The sequence below is a fragment of the Anastrepha obliqua genome, chromosome 5 (genome assembly GCF_027943255.1).
Source record: "Anastrepha obliqua isolate idAnaObli1 chromosome 5, idAnaObli1_1.0, whole genome shotgun sequence".
Classification (NCBI taxonomy): Eukaryota; Metazoa; Arthropoda; class Insecta; order Diptera; family Tephritidae; genus Anastrepha; species Anastrepha obliqua.
Window position 1 is genome coordinate 120,100,429 of NC_072896.1, and position 19,652 is coordinate 120,120,080.

The following is a 19,652-nucleotide window of genomic DNA, read 5'->3' on the forward strand; positions in this document are numbered from 1 at the left end:
ACTGCTGAGAACGGCGATTTTGGGATGTCCTTGGCGACGTCTCAACACTGGCCCGTACAAGAGCAATATTCTCATCTGATCGCCTTGGTCGGTTTTGATTTGGCCTCTTTGGATTAGAAAGAGCATCACCAGTCGAAAATGGTGTTCTTAGAAGGCGCACTTTTCACATTATTTAATTTTTTATACGCACGTTGAGTTTTCACAATTGACTTCTTTTGTTGAATGTAAATTTCAACAATTTGGGAGCGCTCGCGTGGCGTGTACTGTTCCATGGTAAAAATTTGCTTGGACTGACGCTTCCAACGCGGTATGTCACTAAGCGATCTGACGTCTCTGTTAAAAGATACAGGGTTGCCAGATGGGTCCGTCGAATATGGGAAACCCTGTATTAATCCTAAAAGATGCACTGCAAAGTAACAGATTCTGTAATAGTCACTTTTACTTTCCCACACTTAAGCCGATAGCCCCACATGATAATTAAACAATTATTTATAATTATATTTCATATAAATAATTAAATAAAAATTTGCTGCAGTTATTTACATACTTTCAGGCGCACATACAGTTTTGGCGTTGCTGGATTTTATTTACCATATAAATTCGCGCTTACAAGTTTGCTTGGCTTCTGTTAGCCTGCTTGGGGGTGCGTAACCATGACTTTGACTTCAATTTGTTTTTTGAAATAAATGGAATTATGAGATGTTTTGAGATACATTAGCAAGCAAATAAATATTATAAAATTAATTGAAATTAATAAAATACATCGATTCGTGTAAGTTTATTATATAATTAGCTTAAGAGTATGCAACCTACGCATGCAAATATGCTCCAATACAGCTGTAGGTATGTTTGTATGTGTGTTTATTTATATTAGCGCTGTTAAACTATAAATGTAAAATTGTTGTTGTTATTGTTTACGAATACATTTGCCAACCTGTATGCAACCTTGCTAGAATGCAATTGTATTTTTTTTTTTGTTTTTTGTGCTGAAGCTGGAGCTGCAGCAGGAATTGAACGGGGGCCAAATGTATTCGTTTTGTTATATATTTTCTATTGTTTCTTTAATGTTTTCATTAAATACAAATAAGTTTGTATATATTGTTTATGCTGGGTTGTGTAGGTTAGGTGAGGTGGGGTAAAATGTGGTGAGGTAAAGTGAGGTGGGGTGAGTTGATGTTAGCATAAAAGAGAAGTGCAGAACAGAGGAGGGAGGCAAGTGTAGGAACATTGTAACAATTTTTGTTGCTATTGTTGTTGTGTGTTTTATGTGCTGTGCGGCATGGAATTAAACAACTTTATCAGTATTTTAAATGATTAGTTCGTTTTTATGAAATAAGTTTTCTATATCAAATATAAAAAAACAACAACAATCACATACATCCGTATGTATGTATGTGTGCGTCAGTTGTATATATACATACATATGTGCATATGTACACATATCTGTTAGGGATGCCAGTACCGCCATCCGTATGTATTTCAAGTCCTATCGTGGCTGAGTTGTATTAATTTCGGGATCACGAAATTTGAAAATATCGAATTGTGAGAAATAGAAATTTGTTTATTACAAATTTGATTACACCGGAATCCCGGTGTTGGGAACGTCCTGCAGGAATTTCGGGAACCTGAAAAATGTCTAAATTTCGAGAGAAATAAAAACTTTTTATATTACAAATTTTGATTCCACCGGGGTCCCAATGTCGGGAGCTCTCTGTACTAATCTCGGACTCCTGAAAAAATCAAATATTGAAATGTAAGAAGTAAAAATTTGTTTATTAGAAAATTTGCAAAATTATATTGCAGCGGGATCCCGGTGCTTCACTTGTAAAAATTTGTGAAGGACAACAACTTACTCAAGCTACAAAAAAAAAATAAATCAGTTCATCTTAAATTTTAATTGGCTTTATTTCATTGAATGCTCAAATGAATACCGGTTATTGCATTGTTGAGCATATCAAAGAATTTCGCTTCCAAGCTAAATCACGCAACGTGTACCGGGTTCACTATTTTGCTTTAAAAAAAAATTAAAAATTTCGGGATTAAAGAAACAACAACAAAACGAAATAAGCCAGCAATTTTTATTTCTCAAGAAAATGCATACGGTCTGTCATTGTTATTGTAATGTTATAAAATAAAAGAAGTTTGACACCAGAAGAGCCCAAAAGTAATGAACAAAAAGTGAAGTCGATGAAAAAATGCATGAATACTTTGTATGTATGCAAAAAACAAAGAAAATTGCAAAAAAAAAGAAATTAAAAATTAATAATTAGGCGGAGTTGTCTTTTTGTTATAATAAATGTGTAGTTTTTGAGATATGTGTGTTAGATACTATGAAACAAATAATTTACAAAAATAAAAACAAATATATACAACATGAAAATAAAAAAGTTTACATACCTATACAACATAAAATGTTTATTTATGATATTTAAATATATAATACAAATATATATGCATACCCATCTATACACATTTACCGGTGTATGTGTAGTAGTGAATAACTTCTGTTTGTTTGTTTGTACATTTAAGGCTTAAGTTCGTTAAAGGCATATGCATGGGTAAAAAATATAGCATACATTTGCGCGTATATCGATGTGTAGCCATCTAAGTGTATGCGGAACTTCATTTATATAGTATGCATATACATATATAGTAGATATACATATACATATACACATTTAAATTATATACACCTATTAATGTTGAATGGTTCAAATATCTGGTATACCATCTACTTATATACATACATATATACATCTGTATCTAGTTACACTTGTCAACATGCGTCATGCATGAGAACACAACTATATTATATATAGTGCGTTGATGTATGTATGTAGATATTTTTCAACTCTGTCATCATTCGTCAACGCTATGAATGTAATAATAATTTATTAACATAAATCAAAAATAATTATAAAAACAAAAATTATATATTAAAAGTACAATAAATATGTTAATCATTAACTGACATACAAACATGTAAACATTTTAACAATTAGCGCTAGCATTACAAGTAAACCACTATTATAGTTACTCCGTTTATTATAAAATATTAATATTATTATTAAATGATAAAAATATTACTATTATTATGAAAATATTGAGTTTTGATTACTATTGAAAATGTGCGTGAATTTTTCGATTTAAAATAAACATAAAAAACGAAATATATCTATATGTTGATAATATAAAATATTTAAATAAAATACAAAAATACAACAAATTGTCATAATTTAATAAAAAAAAACAGTACACATTTAAAAAAATATGTGCGATGAATTATAAAGAATTATCGAGGACTTTTATTTTTGATGGAAATGCATGAAGACTCTGTTTGGGGTTGCCAAATTAACTCAATTTATTTATATTATATCAGGTCAGTCCATAAGTTCGTGCGTTTTTTAAAGGTGGTTTTAAAATTAATAAAAAAGATGTTTAGAAGATTTATTTAATAATCAATAATATATTTTTCTTCATTATTTACAATGTCTTCCCAACGTGTAGGCAAATTTTTAATTCCCTGCTCAAAAAATTGTTTGTCCTTGGAGCCAAAGTACCCTTCGATATCCCTTTTTATAGCTTCTTTTGCGGAGTAGTTCTTGTAACTCATATGGGATTGAAGTCCACGGAAAAGGTGATAATCACAAGGTGCAATATCCGGAGAGTATGGTGGATGCGGCATTAGCTCCCATTCGAGCTCGTTCAGCTTGCCTAATGTTTGCCTTGCGGTATGAGGTCTTGCGTTGTGGTGGTGAAACAAAACGTTGCGTCTATTCACTAAAGACGGTCGATGTTTGTTAAGTGCCTCATTCAGGTTTGATAGCTGATGGGAATAATAATCAGCAGTTATCGTCTGGTTTGGGTTCAGAAGTTCATAATAAACAATACCGGTCATATCCCACCAAATAGACAGCTGAATCTTCTTGGGGTGAAAACCATCTCTAGGGGTCGGTTCTGGTGTTTCATCATTATCTAACCATTGGCGTTTGCGAACAGGATTATTGTAAAGGACCCAGTTTTTATCACCAGTAATAATACGGTTCAAAAAACTTTCATTTTCAAGCCATTGCAGCAGCTGAGAACACACATTCACTCTCTGCTGAAGATTGGCGACGGAAAGTCTATGCGGAACCCATTTTCCCAGCTTTGAAACTTTTCCCAACTGAACCAGGTGCCTGTGAACTGTTCCATGCGATGAATTTAACCTCGGAGCTCTATTTCGCTAGCTATATATCGACTGCCAAATTTGCCTCAGCTTCCACGAGTTCGAGCAAGGCGTCGGAGTTAAAGACTTCAGGAGGACCAGCGCGCGGGGCATCCTCCACGTCGCAGTTACCACTTCGGAATTTTGAAACCCACTTTTGCGCAGTCCTTACACTCACGGTATCCTCTCCGTGAACAGTGTTTATTTCTGCAGCAGCAGTTGTTGCATTTTTACTACTTTTATAAAAAATTACAAAATATGCCTCTTGTACGCGTTCAAAGATTCCATTTTATTTTTTAACAGCACGTGCTTTTATCCGCGATTAAACTCACTTGTTGAATGCACAATAAATATATCAAAGAAAATATAAATAGTTGAGTTATATTTCGCGAATAATTTTTTGTAAATTACAAAAATCGTACAAAAGTGAAATTATGGGTAAAATACGCACGAACTTATGGGCTGACCTGTAGGTAGGCAGTCGGTCTTTAAACCAACTCGCTTAGACCGTTGCCGATCCATTGTGATACCACAATCATTTGTAGGAAGGCCGTAACTATACCATATAGCAATCATAATGATTATCTTGACTAATACTAAGAAATTCTGTATAGGATAGAGTTTGCGTTTGGGATTCCTTACCTCATAATGCAGTTTTCAAAATTTTCCTGTGATAAATGATAGATCAATTCTTTTTTCAAACCCTGTTAGCGTTCCATAAAAATTGTTTCAAGATTTTGGAATTTCCGTTGGTTCATTTATTTTATATTTCGATTCATTTTTGATATGAGATTTAAATTTATATGAGAGGTGAGACGCATTATTTTCAAATTCCTTATACTTTTCGCTTTTTCGTAATTTAAGTAAATGGATGGAATTTCAATACCTTAGCATAAGCGGCTCCAGAGGTAAGCTATATGAAGGTTCACAGTTTTTGCTACAGCCCATTTTCTAATAGCTGTTTTTGTCAGTAATACACTCGTATGACAATCTGATATTTAACCCTAGCATGATTCAATTGTTAACGGTTTGCTCTATTGCGACATTCAAGTTTTGACACTCTCTTACAAAAGTGTGCATTCAAGAGGAGGGAAGAAAGAGCATAAATGATATTCCTCTGTGCTTTGGGCACTTCGATCACCCATATGCAGGTGGGCTCATTGGGAAGATGTTCCGTCAATCCCAGCTTTCTTATAATGAAGCCCAGTGGAGACTATCCAACAATTCTCCCTTTATTCGTTAATTACTGGTTCGTTGCAAAACATAAATTCCTTCAAAAAAATTACTCATCATCAGAAGAAAAGGTTTTTAAATTCTAAATTGATGTTTGAGTTAAGTCAAGCCTTTTGGTTTCATTGGTTTACACGTTACCACGAGCAGCAATATTTGCGGTCTATCGAGTTGTGATTAAAAATTGTATAATATTAAAAAAATTTTAAATTTTAGTAAACAAAAATTATTTCTTTATTGAGTAATTATGTACACACACTACATGGATTTCATTAAAGAAATAATTAAAACAGTACACAAATTGGACTTACAGCCATTGCTGTCAAAGTTAGTCCGAGCAAAGTAAGTTTTCGCCACACACTAACGCTGTGCTGAGCTGTATTGATCGCATTTACGTTGCACAAATCATCCGTACAGACTGTACATGAAAGCAAAGTGGCCCATGGCGCAAATGGATCCTGTGCATCACAAGCTTCATCAGTATTTTCTGGGTCACCGAAGTAGCAGCTACGACGAATATAAAATCGGCGGCCATCAACTAAGGGTGAAAGATTAAAGAGAGGCGAGTAAAAGAGATTAGTAGTAGTATTTATTGCAAATAAAAGTAAGATATACCCATTTTTTTATAATTATTTATTCTAAAGGGTGGTTAAATTTCAAGGGCCGATGTTGAATGTGCACCACACCTAAACGTCAAGTTTTTTCTGCATTTCATTTGAAATTTTTCAATTTCAGACTAACTTAATTTGAACCATGGAATGATACACAATCCAGCAATGCCTTAAAGTTATTGAGGCTTATTATGAAAACGGGCGTTCAAATCAAAATGCATATCGCGCACTTCCTCTTCAGTGATGAGGCACATTTTCACCTCAGTGGATTCGTCAATAAGCAGAATTGCCGCATTTGGGCGAATGATAATCCAAAAGTGATTGCCGTAAAACCAATGCACCTACAGAGAGTGACTGTTTGGTGCGGTTTATGGGCCGGCGGCATCATTGGGCCGTTTTTTTTCCAAAATGATTCCGGTCAGGAAGTTACTGTGTTCGCTTTCGTGAGATGATAACACACTTTTTATGCCCCGAATTATAAGATATGGATGTGGACGATATGTGGTTTTAACAGGACGGTGCCACTTGTCACACAGCTAACGAAACAATGGCTCCTTTGCGCGAAAAATTTGATAGCCGAATAATCTCACGTCGCGGTGATGTCAATTAGCCGCCAAGATCATTTGATTTGACACCGTTGGACTTCTTTCTTTGGGGTTATTGAAAGAAAAGGTGTACGTCGATAAGCCAGCAACAATTCAAGAGCTAAAGAATGAGATAATTCGGCACACTAACGGCATAGAACCTCAATGATGCATCATCGAAAATTTAGACCATCGGATGGAGGAGGCCGCGGCGTCCATTTGGCCGATATTTTTTTCACGCATAATTGAGCCATACCAATATTACCATTATAAAGAGAAATGACAATAATTAAAAAAAAATGTACTTTATTCAAAATGCTACTATTGCATCTGATGTCAGGCAATCATTCAATTATTCTTCATGCGATTTTGTCAATTTCAATGACTTATTACTTGACATTAATTGGGATAATTTATTTGCTGAACTTGACACATCTAGTAGTTTTTCTGCGTTTAAGTCCATTTTGTCTAAACTCTGCTTAGATAACATTCCGCTCAGAAAGAAAAAGCCCTATAAATTGCCCTGGTATTCTAAGTCTCTGAAGAAGCTTAAAAATCTTAAAAATAATTATTTCAAGAAGTTTAAATCTACGAAGAATCATTTGTACTTCGTTAAATATAAGCAAGCGTTAAAGGATTTCAACGATTTAAATAAATCTCTCTATAACAGCTATATTACCAATATAGAGTTAAACATTAAAGCGAATCCCAAAATCTTCTGGAAATACATAAAATCTAGAAGGAGTAGTGCCAGTGTTCCCACTGGTATGTTTTTCGATAATAGCCAAGCGCGAACCCCAACTGAAGCGGCAAACTTGTTTGCTGAATTTTTTAAATCTAATTTTGCTGACGACGAACTTGATCGCCCATCCGACTTTTCTTCTGACTTAGATTATGCCCTGAACTTTGGAGGTATTTGCCTCTCTTCTGAGGATATTAGTAATGCTTTAACTAAATTGAAATCATCCTCTCAAACTGATGCTGATGGACTTTCGGCAGTTTTGATAAAAAACTGTCCGGCCTTCGTCTATCCCCTGAAAATTATTTTCAACAAATCTTTATCGTCGGGGTGTTTTATTGACGCATGGAAACTCTCTTTCATTACGCCCTTCTTTAAGAGTGGCAATAAAAATGACGTTAGAAATTATAGACCTATCTCTAAGCTGTCGACTATTTCCAAAATTTTTGAGCATGCGGTCTATGCAAAGCTGAGTTTTGCCGTTAAATCTTTAATTTGCCCTAATCAGCATGGGTTTATTGCTAACAGATCTACAGTATCTAATCTGGCCGTTTTTAGTGAATACTGCATTGATTCTTTCTCCGCTGGCTTCCAGGTTGACTGTATTTACACCGACTTTTCGAAAGCCTTCGACAAAGTTTCTCATAGAATCTTAGTTAAAAAATTAGCTAGTCTTGGCTTTCATTCTACATTTCTGCAATGGATAAACTCTTATTTGAGCAATAGACGCTGTGTTGTAACAATCGATGGTATTTCATCTACCTCCTTTGCTGCCATCTCAGGTGTTCCGCAAGGAAGTATCTTGGGACCGCTTTTATTTGTGTTATTTATTAATGACATCAAAAGTTGTTTCACATTTGCTAAATTTTTGCTTTATGCTGATGACCTTAAGATCTTCTCAGCGATCAAGACGCAAGAGGATGCCACTAAACTTCAAGCCGATATGAATAGGCTTTACTTCTGGTGCCAGAATTCACGACTTTCGCTGAACTTATCTAAGTGCTTCCAAATATCTTACTCTAAAACATCTAATATTTTGTGCACTAAGTACAGGATCTCGGCATGTGCCCTGCAGTGTGTTAGTGAGTTTAAGGACCTTGGCGTCATCTTCGATAACAAATTCTCTTTTAATAACCATATAAATTATATTACTTCTAAATCTTTTTCGATGTTGGGCTTCGTCAGACGGAACGCCACTAAGTTCTCTGATCCCTATACCATTAAGTTACTGTATACATCTTTTGTTAGATCTCACTTAGAATATGCTGCTTTTATTTGGAGACCTTGTAGTCAGCAAGCTATTAATAGAATCGAACGTGTGCAAAAAATATTTCTCAAATATGCCCTTCGATCCCTGAATTTTATTGATCCCATGCCATCATATTCTGCTCGTCTCATGCTTATAAGTCTCAAGTCCTTAGAGATTCGTAGGACTATACTGTGTCTGTATTTTACTCATAATATTATTACTGGAGTAATTGATTGTCCCTACTTGTTGGAAAGGATTCGATTTAATGTTCCCCAGCGATCTCTTAGGAACTTCTACCCTTACTATGGGGGAAACTTTAAAACTACGTATGCCAGCAATGCTCCCATTACTCGTGCTTTACGGGAATTAAATGCCGTTCATAATGATGTTCTTCTTGATTTCTCGCTTTCAAGAACAGCACTTTTAAATCTTTTGAATTCTATATTATAGTTAGTTAGTAGCTAGTATAGTTTTTAAATACATATAATATATTTGTAGCGTAATCTAAGCAACTTTTGTATCATAGTCTGTAAGGATTGTAATTCATAGACTTAAATAAATAAATAAATAAATAAATAAAATCAACACCGGCCCTTTAAACCCGACCACCCTTTAGTATTAGCAAAGAAGAAAAAATTTCCAATAATTTAACACCAATAACGATTTATTTGTCATCGTAAACAATTATCCAGTTTTCGGTTTTTAAAACCAGTTAAACTCTTTTATTAAGTAATCTCTGTATTTAAAGGCATATTTAATAAAAAGCAAAAGTTTACCCCAATGATCATTTTCCCCATTGAGAATCTCCATCAGTTGTGAATCATTTAAGGTAAATGGTCCAAAAAAGACTTTTCTATATTCTCTATTGGGCAGCTCACCAGGAAATGTGCTATGTTTTCGAGCGCGCCTAAACTTTTATGTATGTAAGTAAATACTTAAAAAAAATATTTTCGATAAGATATACAAGAAACTTAGAAATATTAATATTAAAAAAAAGAAAAAAAAACGAATTCAACTTTGCTATATTTAGTAGGATAGATGGGGACTGGATTCGAAGTGTTTGGTAAATATGTATCTGTTTTCATTATCTTTGAACTGAAGTGTGGCCAGATAGCAAAACTAGTTTCCCAAATCGTTATTTCAGCAGCACAGCTGAACGAATCGCCAAAAAGTATTTACTACAAGCAGCCGTCCCTCGGCAGACATTGGCAAACCTCCGTGTGTATTTCTTTAAAAAAGCTCCTCATAAAAAACTAACTGCAGTTCGGAGTCGTTTTAAAACTGTAGATGCCTTCAATTATGGAATAACATCAAGGCGCACACCACAAATTGAAAGAACACCTCGACCAAACACCCAAAAAAGGGTGAAAACGCCAATTATCTATGTATATAAATATATATAATTTTTTTTAGCAGCTGACAAAATTACCAATGACATTCAGCTGTTAAAATATTCAGTGAGGTTAGGTATTTCATCAAGCATCACTTAACGCTGGACATACTGTGGAATTTATTAAAAAATATCGAAGCTCAGTATCAGTTTTAATTGCACTACGTGAATTTTTCAGATGAGACCCATTTTTTATTCAGCGGCTATGTCAACAAACAGATTTGGCATTATTCGAGCAAACACAGGCAACAAGTGTTCGACCAAGCATTAATGCAACCAAAAAGATTCTGTCTTTGATGCAGTTTAAGGCATAGAAATGAGGATATTGACACTGTTACCATCAATGGTCTTAATGGATATTCTGTGGCTAGAGCTCCACAACACCGATATAACTGAGCTGTGGTGACATACGCAAATGAAACTTGGACACTAAACAAAGCCGATGAACAAAAACTCAACGTCTCTGGGTGTAAAATTCTAAGAAGATTATTTGGTGCTGTTTGGGAAAACGGTATTTAGAGAAAACGATTCAATCACGAACTTAAAGGACAGTACGAACACGTGGATATTATCTCGAAAATAAAGCTTAATTGACTACGATGGTCTGGCCACATAATAAGGCCACCGGAAACATACCCACCGAATAAAGTCCTACTGGGTATCTGCAGAAGAAATGGAGGCAAAGAAGGACTAAAGCTCCGATTTTTAGATGGCATAGATTGGGAAGCTGAGACAAATGTTACAGCAAGCCACTATCCGGATCGGGTTGTTGAGCTAACAATGATGATGTTGATGGTGCCAACAAGACGTCCCCACACGCCACACAAGCCATGCACCGCTGGAAATTGTGAAAGTGAATCATCTCCGGGCGAGCGCTCATCAATTGGCTGCCGCTATCATGCGACTTGAGAACCCTTAAGGGGTTACATGGGTTTCGTCGGGTAAAAAGATGCCTATTTTCAATATTATTTTTTCTATGTAAAAAATTAGTTATTTAATTCAAACTCCTCCATTGTGACGTCATTTCCGGTGACTCCTCGAAAAAAAGGTGCGTCCGCGTTGTCAGCATAACTCCTGACAGGATCATCGAAAATGAAAAAAACACAAATAAGTGTTTTAGTTAAGACTCGTGCTTGAACGAAGGAAAGAAAAAAAGTAGAAAATTGAAATTTTGCCAGACATTTTTCCAAAAAAATGAAAATTTCGGTCAAATTTGCTTGACATTTTGTTTTTTTTTTAAATAGTTGTAATTGAAAAGAAAAATCCTTCGTCCAAGCATGAGTAAATTGTATCTCGAACACCTGTGTAAAATTTCATCAAGATCGGTTGGACAGTTTTCGAGAACATTTGACAACCGACTTTGAAAATACGGTTCCGAGGAAAACGCGTTTAAAGTTTTGAGTAACAATAAAGGTGGCTTGGAGCGCACACCTTCCAAGGGCTGTATCTCCGAAACTATTATTCGGACCGGCTTGAAAATTTAGGATAATATTCCTGAGATGTTGTAAAAATTAATAAGCAAAAAAATCGATTTTTTGAACCCACGAAACCCATATAATCCCTTAACTATTAACTTTAGCTCAAGAAAATAAGAGAGCCCATGTCTTTAGTGCACGCTAACAAGCCCACCATTTTCAACGAGTTTGAAGGCAACATTCGATATGCTATTGCTGGAATAACGTCGCACATATTGGTTTGAGTCATCAAATATTGGATCTTGGCCTTGAAGTTCTGCCAGCAAAGACGAGGCGACCATGAATGTAGCTCAAAAAAAACCCCAGAATATATTGTTTCCATTATTCCATTATTTTTGCGCGAATTGTTTAAAACTGTTTTATGGCCGATTTTGAGCTCCTGTGCGTTGCTACGAGTACTAACAGCGAGCCGATCAACTTGTATTATTTCTGTGATTTTATCGACATTGTCGACATTTTCTTTACTTGGCTGTTACAGCATCGGCACCATAAACACCATTCACAATTTCATCGGCCTAGCTAGCATTTTCGTCTTTATCAAACAAAAACTGTAAACCGTACCGAATATTTTCTCTTTGTTGACTCCCGTTGTTAACACCCAGTAATTCACAGCTGAATGGAACAAACAATAAACATCAAAAGATTTTTTTTTAGTTTGAAATATACATTAAATTGTGTATGAAAATAACTTTAAAATGCTTGATCAATACTTTACGAGATATCGATCACTACAGCCATCTACCGAGAAAGCAATAGATTTCTTTTTCCCTAAACTACACTTCTCACAAAAATTAAGGGAACAGTAAAATTTCCTTAATTTCTTAGTGATTTTTGAAAAGCTGTATCTCGGTGAAAAATGGTTTCACGGAGTTCGGACGAAAAGTATTTTGAAGCTTTAAATTTCTACTTTTAAGATCTTTGAGCAAACATTTTTCTATTTAACGGTTATTTTGTAATCGTCAGTTAAAGGGCGACACAAAAATTTTCGAAATTTTTTCCCTTTTTGTTGATTGATTGCACGGGCTTGGAAAAATTTTTCCGACTAAAACTAGCCATATAGTCAACTAGCTTGATTATCTAGCTTCAATTTGCTTTTTTTGAATTCTCGCTACGATCATTTCTCTCTGAGATATTCGCATTTTACGAAAAAGGCCATTTTATCTTTGATTATTAATATCTCAGCAACTAATAACCCCAAAATAAATCGGACAATGGTTTTTGAAAATAAAATAAATTTCTATAAAATCCCAATTTAATTTTTTGAGAAAAAATTTTTTTTTACCCTAACGTTAGTTTGAAGTGAACACAAAAAAACGCCTTTTTATGGTTTTTCAGAAAATCTGTCGCTCACTTGAATTTGAATTTGAAAAGGTCGAGCCAAGGAGCACCAGGAGATTTGGTGGCTCCTAAAACACTCAGGCTAAAGAGCCCATTGTATTTAAAGCTCTGGAAAGGGAGTAGATAGTCAAGGAGGGAGGGAGAAAAGTATCAGAGAAAGAGATAGGAAAGAATTTTCTTGGTAATTTGGTAAATCCGTAAATATCCTCCAGTTTTAGAGAACGAATATTACTCATTCTCATGACATCGGAACCCAATACTCGTAGCCTTGGGTTGTGTCCTGTAATAATACCGACCATCAACCGAATGTCTTTCCTTCTAAGTTTTAGTAGAAAGTTTGACAGTTTTCTGTTCGGACTTGTCACAAAACACTTTGCAGTTCTGCAGCGTTTTAGACCGGACCATCGCTCTTTATGTAGATTGCCTACATAATCGTTGATCCAGTTATTGATTCCTGCGGGACTGATTCCCATTATTGGCTCTGGCCCTTGTGGGGGCACCGCTGATCCACGGTTGGCCAATTCGTCGGCAATTTCGCTTCCTTGAACACCGGAGTGTCCCGGAACCCATATAAGTACAAGCCTGTTTTGTTTTACGACAGAATTAAGCTTCTTCTTACATTCTTGAACAATCTTTGAGGTTTGCTTCGCGTTCTCCAGGGCCTTCAATGCAGCCTGACTGTCACTGAAAACTCCAATCTGTTTCCCGCTCCATCTCCTTTCGATTATCCATTCGGCTACTTTTAGGATGGCAAAAACTTCTGTTTGGAAAACAGTTGCCATTCCCCCCATAGCATAGTGATACTTATTACTATCGTTTAAGTACCATCCGGCTCCAGACCCTATTTCAGTCTTGGACCCATCAGTAAAGAAAATATCCGTCAAACCTCCCTGCATGCATTCTGGATTGCTCCATTGCTCACGCAATAGAAATCTGATATCAGATTTGTCGCTCACTTACAAATATTAATGTGTACTCATGTTTGCAGGGATTTTTACAGTTAATATTCCACTAATAGCACTGTACATTTTTAAATGGATCCATCTAGCCGTTTTTCCGGACCGATTGATTAAAATTTTACAAAATAATTTTAGGAACAAGTGCATTGTTTTTAAACATTGGCTAAACATTACTACATGAAATTGAAAAGGCCTTTGTTTCAACTTTTTTCTCATTTTTGCGTTAGTATCTTATTAAATTATATTAAAAAAAAAAAATCATCATCCCGTTTCAATTCAATATCATTAGTCATACTAATTTTGAGAGGAATTCGGCATAAATGACTCGGTTCACTTCTAAAAGTTCATGCGATTCCCTTATACGAGTCGATTAATTCAAAAATTGAAGACAACAATCGTCCACTTCTATGGGCTTAAAGTAGTTCGAAAGTGGGGGCGATTTCCTTAAAAGCAAACATCATCAACTTGCGAAAATGAAGATTGTACATAGTAAGATGCAGTCCAAGAAAACCGCCATAAAGCTGTTGTAAGAAGAAATTTTATGTGCGCTAGCTCTGATGTCAGGTAGATGGTGTGTCACCCAAGATCCCCAGCAAACGATCTTTTGCACACTAGAATCGATAATCATGTAATCATCCGTTTTGAAGATCTCTTATATAAAGGGAGGTTTTTTGACAGATCAGGACATCATAAATACATAATTTTTTTCAGTATTCATTGACACTTCAACATGGAAAGACTTGCGCCTCAACAAGGTTTACAAATCGGGCAATTGTATTACGAAAATCGACGCTCTGTGAAAGTGTTCATCGCGAGCTCAGCCCAATTAATTTTGTTCAGCGATGAGATCCATTTTTGGTTTAATGGCTACGTCAATAAGTGAAACTGCCGTATTTGGGACGAAGAGCAACCCGCAGCCATTCAATAACAGCCATTCAATCCATTGAAAGCAACCGTTTTGTGCAGCCTGCAGGCTGGAGGAATCACCGGCCCATATTTCTTCAAAGACGAGGAGTGCAATTCAACTCTCGTCTCGGACCAGTAAATTAGCCACCCAGACCGTGTGATATCACACCTTTGGACTTTTATTTGTGGAGGTATGTAAAGTCTAAATGCTTTGTGGAAAAACTAGCTTCGATTGAGGCTTTGGAAGCCAACATTACTAAAGTTATTCACGAGACACCGACCGAAGCCCTAAAGCGAGTCATTCAAAATTGGTGTTCACGGATGACCAAATTACGGCGCAGTTGCGCCCAACACTTGAAAGGGATTATCCTTAAAAATTAAATATCATGAAAGGTTCTACACAAAAATAATAAAAACTGCAAATAAATTCGAATTTTCGTTGCTTTGTTTCAATTTAAAATCCGATACCTCGAAATTAATCACCCTTTATTTTGTGAGGCGCCAGTAGGGATCGATCTTCTGTCGTAAATCCAAAAACGATTAAGACACCAAAACACAACACTGGAGGCGCTATCCCTGAGATAGGCTGGGTAACCATTGCAATGGCAGTGTGTTGAAAAATTGGTTCGAGGGAATGCAAGATCACTGGAGGCGTTCTGTTGGAATACAATTACAATTATATTCCACAATCAGTCGTTAGGTTTACACTTTCGAATAAAGCAAAAAAAAAAAAAAATACTGAAAAATACTCAATCATGTTTTTATAGAAGTTTTAAAAATGTACCAGCCAGTCAGTACACCCTTTAAAGGGGCAGCCTACCTAGACTACAAAATGTACAGGTATTATCCATTATCAAGGCGGTTTTTTTGAAATGTGGTATTTCGAATGAAAATCACTGCTATATTCACAAACAAAAATGTACATATAAATATGATTTCGCTACTTCATTGACTGCTCAAATGTATGTATGTATGTGTGTGTGTATGCAAGTACTTACAGCCTTCGTGCACCTTCGTTAAACAGCCAGTGGCTGCTATGCGACGCTCGTACTTATGCAAATATTCTGGCATATCCGCGTCATCACAATCGGTTGTTCGGACTCCTTCAGGCTCGAGATATTGATTGCAACGAGCATCAGTCGCAGACTCACAATCGTAGCATTCGATGCCAAATGCTGATGAGAAGCGAGAGTTGTTTGCAGGTTGAGAGTAATGATAAATATAAAAAAAAACGAAATAAGTAAATCAAAAGTTGTTGGTATGCAGCCACTTTTCACCCACCTGTTGATATGCAGGCACCAATGAACACAAATATTAATATTGGCTTCATTTTGTAAAAGTAAGTTGTAGGTGTAGGTGTATGCACAACTTTTTACTTTCGAATGCGCCGCAGGTCTAAGCAAAAAACAAGAATAAAAAACGAAAAACACTTGGATTGGCCTTTGACCTTTTCATAAAATGTTCAACAATTTTATTACTCCCGACTGCCGCTCACCTTCTTGGTTGTTTGCGTTCTTTCAACTGGAATGAAACTAAAATCTGGCACGAATTTTAAATTTTCATCGAAACGGAAATGAAACCATGAACTAATAAATAAAATTAGTATATTAGTATCTCATTTTTAGCCGATTGCCATGACCAAATTGAAAAGGCAGATATGACATTTTTGGCTCATTTTTACTTATATTCTTTAGGTAAATATCGCACGCTTACTAGGGTGGTACGTTAGCACATTTTCTATTTTTATAATACATTATTTTTAAAAATTTATTAACTTAGGTATGTAAGTGATTACATGGATTTTTTATAACATTTTCGCCTATAACTTTTATGTTTTTCTGAAGCTTGCAAAATGGAACTGGTTGGTGCTGAATTTAGGGTTTCTGGTAAGTTCTTATCAGCTATAAGTCCCCTAGTTGTTAGGTTGTGAGTTTGAACCAAACTCACGGGTTGAAGCCTCAAAATATTATTTCTAAAAATGGATACCGTGCGATGTGCATTTTGACAGCCACTCGAGTGCATTGCTTTCGTCAAGAATCGTTTGCTCTTCAGAAGCAGAAAATTAATCAAAATCATAATTTCTGTGCCAAAAATCAATTGATCTACAAACAAATTTTCCAAATTTTTAATGAACTCTTTAAAAACAGCGAAAATGTCTTCCGAATTTTGAAATATAGTTTCTTTGAGGTGGTTGGTACGAAATGGTATTGAAATTTCTGTGTGATTTTTTTAAAATATCTAAACATTTCTCTGCGAATATTAATAAATAAAAGATCTCTTTGCGCACATTTTGCCAACTTTTTGAAAGGAAAGAGAATATTTTACCTGATTACTTTACAAATATTCTGTTTACTTTCTCAATGAAAATTATAAAAAATTTCTTTGCGAAGATTTTGCCAATTTTTTGAAACGAAGGAGAATATTTTGCCTGCCTTCTGAAAGAAAATTTCTTAAGAATTTCTTTGAGAATATTTGCCTACTTTCTGAAAAGAAATTCTCAAAGAAAATTCCAAAAGATTACTTTAAAAATATTCTGCTTACTTCTTCAATGAAAATTCTAAAAAATTTCTTTGCGAAGATTTTGCCAACTGTTTGAAAGGAAAGAATGAAAATTCAAAAAGATTTCTGTAAAGTTATTTTGTTTACGAAAATTCTAAAAAATTTTTTTGCGAATATTTTGTTTACTTTCTCAAAGAAAGTTCTAACAGATTTTTTAGCGAATATTTTGTCTACTTTCTGAAAGAAAGTTTTAAAAGATTTCTTTGAGAATATTTTGTCTACTTTCTGAAAGAAAGTTCTAACAGATTTTTTAGCGAATATTTTGTCTACTTTCTGAAAGAAAGTTTTAAAAGATTTCTTTGAGAATATTTTGTCTACTTTCTGAAAGAAAATTCTAACAGATTTTTTAGCGAATATTTTGTCTACTTTCTGAACGAAAATTCTAAAAGATTTTTTTGAGAATATTTTGCCTACTTTCAGAACGAAAATTCTAAGAGGTTTCTTGAGAATATTTTGCTTACTTTCCGCAATAAAGATACAAACGATTTCAATAAAAATATTGTGTTTGCCTTCTGAAATAAATCTAAAAAAAATTTAAAGATTTTTGGGCTTCCTTTTTTCAAAAGATTTTCTAAACGCTTGCTTTGACACCTTTTCAAAGAAATATTTGCAATAATTTGATATCGAAATATCCAAACTTACCCTCAATAAAGTTTTTCCAAACCTTATCTTCATTAAACCTTTGCAACACAAACTCCCAAGAAAACAGATTTTTTAGTGCGCCACAACTTTATTATACTCTCAATACCTGCCCGCCACATTTCATCTTTGAAAATATGGCAAAAAGTCGGAAAGGGAATTCTTTAACATCTCTTTTCTATGCAGATAACTTTAAAATTATGGCTTGCAGGCTACTTTCAATTTCAAGTTATGTGTGTGTGTGCACGAGAGCTGAAAGCCGCTTAAACGGCTCACCCTAATAAATGTTTGTAGTATAAGTGGCGTCTTTCTTATTGACTCATCTGGAGATTTTCTCTTTTGCATATCTACGCGAGTAGAAGTGACAAAACAAGAGGCAACAGATAAAAATAAAAGGTAAATTTATTTCTAGTTACATATATGAATATATATTTACATATTTGTGTTGGCGTTCTGCAGTGGCTAGACGAGAGAGAGAGAGAGAGGTTTCCATTTACGAGTATAAAGAGTTTTAGAATTAATATTTTTTTAATGATGCGTTCAAAATGCCAACTAGAAACTAAAACCTTGCTAGAGAATAGTTCGGGTGTTTTCGTTTGAAAACTTAAAAATAAAAAGAAATATATTTAAATATTTATAACTTTTTGCAATTTACTCATACTTATAAATTTTTGTTTTGAATTCAGAACCTACCTTTGAGGTGTTTTATTCATTGCACAAGTTTGTCTTCTACGCTTCAATTGGACTCATTCAGCGCTACTCAAATTATACAAGGTGACATAAAATTAGTCACCCTATCCCTCGGCTTTCTCGATTCAAGCGAATGTAAGAAAAAATGCCTGAAACTTAGTGTGTGTTTTTCAATAGATGCTACTAACTGAACATGACTTTGATACGCTCCAGTAGTGCCATCTCTCTGACTTTTCATGGACTTTTTGAACCTGCCTCTTATTTTCTTTTCTTTTGAAAAATACTAAGAAGCCTGTGAGATTAAAAATTATTTTCATTTTGTTGGCCTGCCAAAAGCTGCCATTTCAGGAGAACTATCCAAAAATTTATAGGAATGATTTTATGATATTTTAACACCAACCACAATCAATACAGTAGCTGCCTATACCTTTCTATGCCATCACCAGCGGAAGCTCCATCGACTACTTTCAAGCGTGAAGCATTTCATTCGTATGTGTGTGTCCTCGGAGTAATCTACTATCCCGAACATACATAAGTCACAATTTCCTTAATTAAGGTTTGCTTGCACTGAAATTGTGCACGAAAGAATTCATTTACTAACGTAATAATCACTTCTTAGTGAAAAATATTTAATTGACTAAAAATTTATTCATCAAATTGACTGCCTCCAATGAATTTTTAGTTATTAATAATGTCGTTGTTGATTTGTATCATATACATAAGCTCTAAATCGGCTACAGCAATACTAAAATAAATTCAACTTTTTCTTTTAAATCGTTTGCTAAGTACATACTCGTAAATCGACTCTTGTGTTGGTCATAAAGGGTGGTTAAATTTTAAAGGCCGATGTTGAATATGCACCACACCTAAAGGTCAAGTTTTTTTCGGCATTTCATCTGAAATTTTTCAATTTCAGACTAACTCAATTTGAACAATGGAAGGATATATAATCGAGCAACGCGTTAAAGTTGTTCAGTCTTATTATGAAAACGGGCGTTCAAATCAAAATGCATATCGCGCACTCATCTTCAGTGATGAGGCACATTTTCACCTCAGTGGATTCGTCAATAAGCAGA

The 19,652-nt window shown here is 34.9% G+C and overlaps 2 protein-coding genes across 2 annotated transcripts in view; one reads left to right on the top strand and one right to left on the bottom strand.

Annotated features, from left to right (window-relative positions):
• LOC129247983 (GTPase-activating protein skywalker) overlaps window positions 1-19,652 on the top strand; it is a 105,166-nt gene that overhangs the window by 82,326 nt on the left and 3,188 nt on the right. The gene's annotated exons all lie outside the window — the stretch shown is intronic.
• On the bottom strand, window positions 5,688-16,268 carry LOC129247984 (uncharacterized). The gene is made up of 4 exons (XM_054887373.1): window positions 16,184-16,268; window positions 15,970-16,083; window positions 15,687-15,863; window positions 5,688-5,975 (listed from the first exon to the last, which is right to left on the bottom strand). The coding sequence occupies exons 2-4, from the start codon at window positions 16,016-16,018 to the stop codon at window positions 5,722-5,724; spliced, it is 480 nt and encodes a 159-aa protein (XP_054743348.1). The 5' UTR covers window positions 16,019-16,083; window positions 16,184-16,268; the 3' UTR covers window positions 5,688-5,721.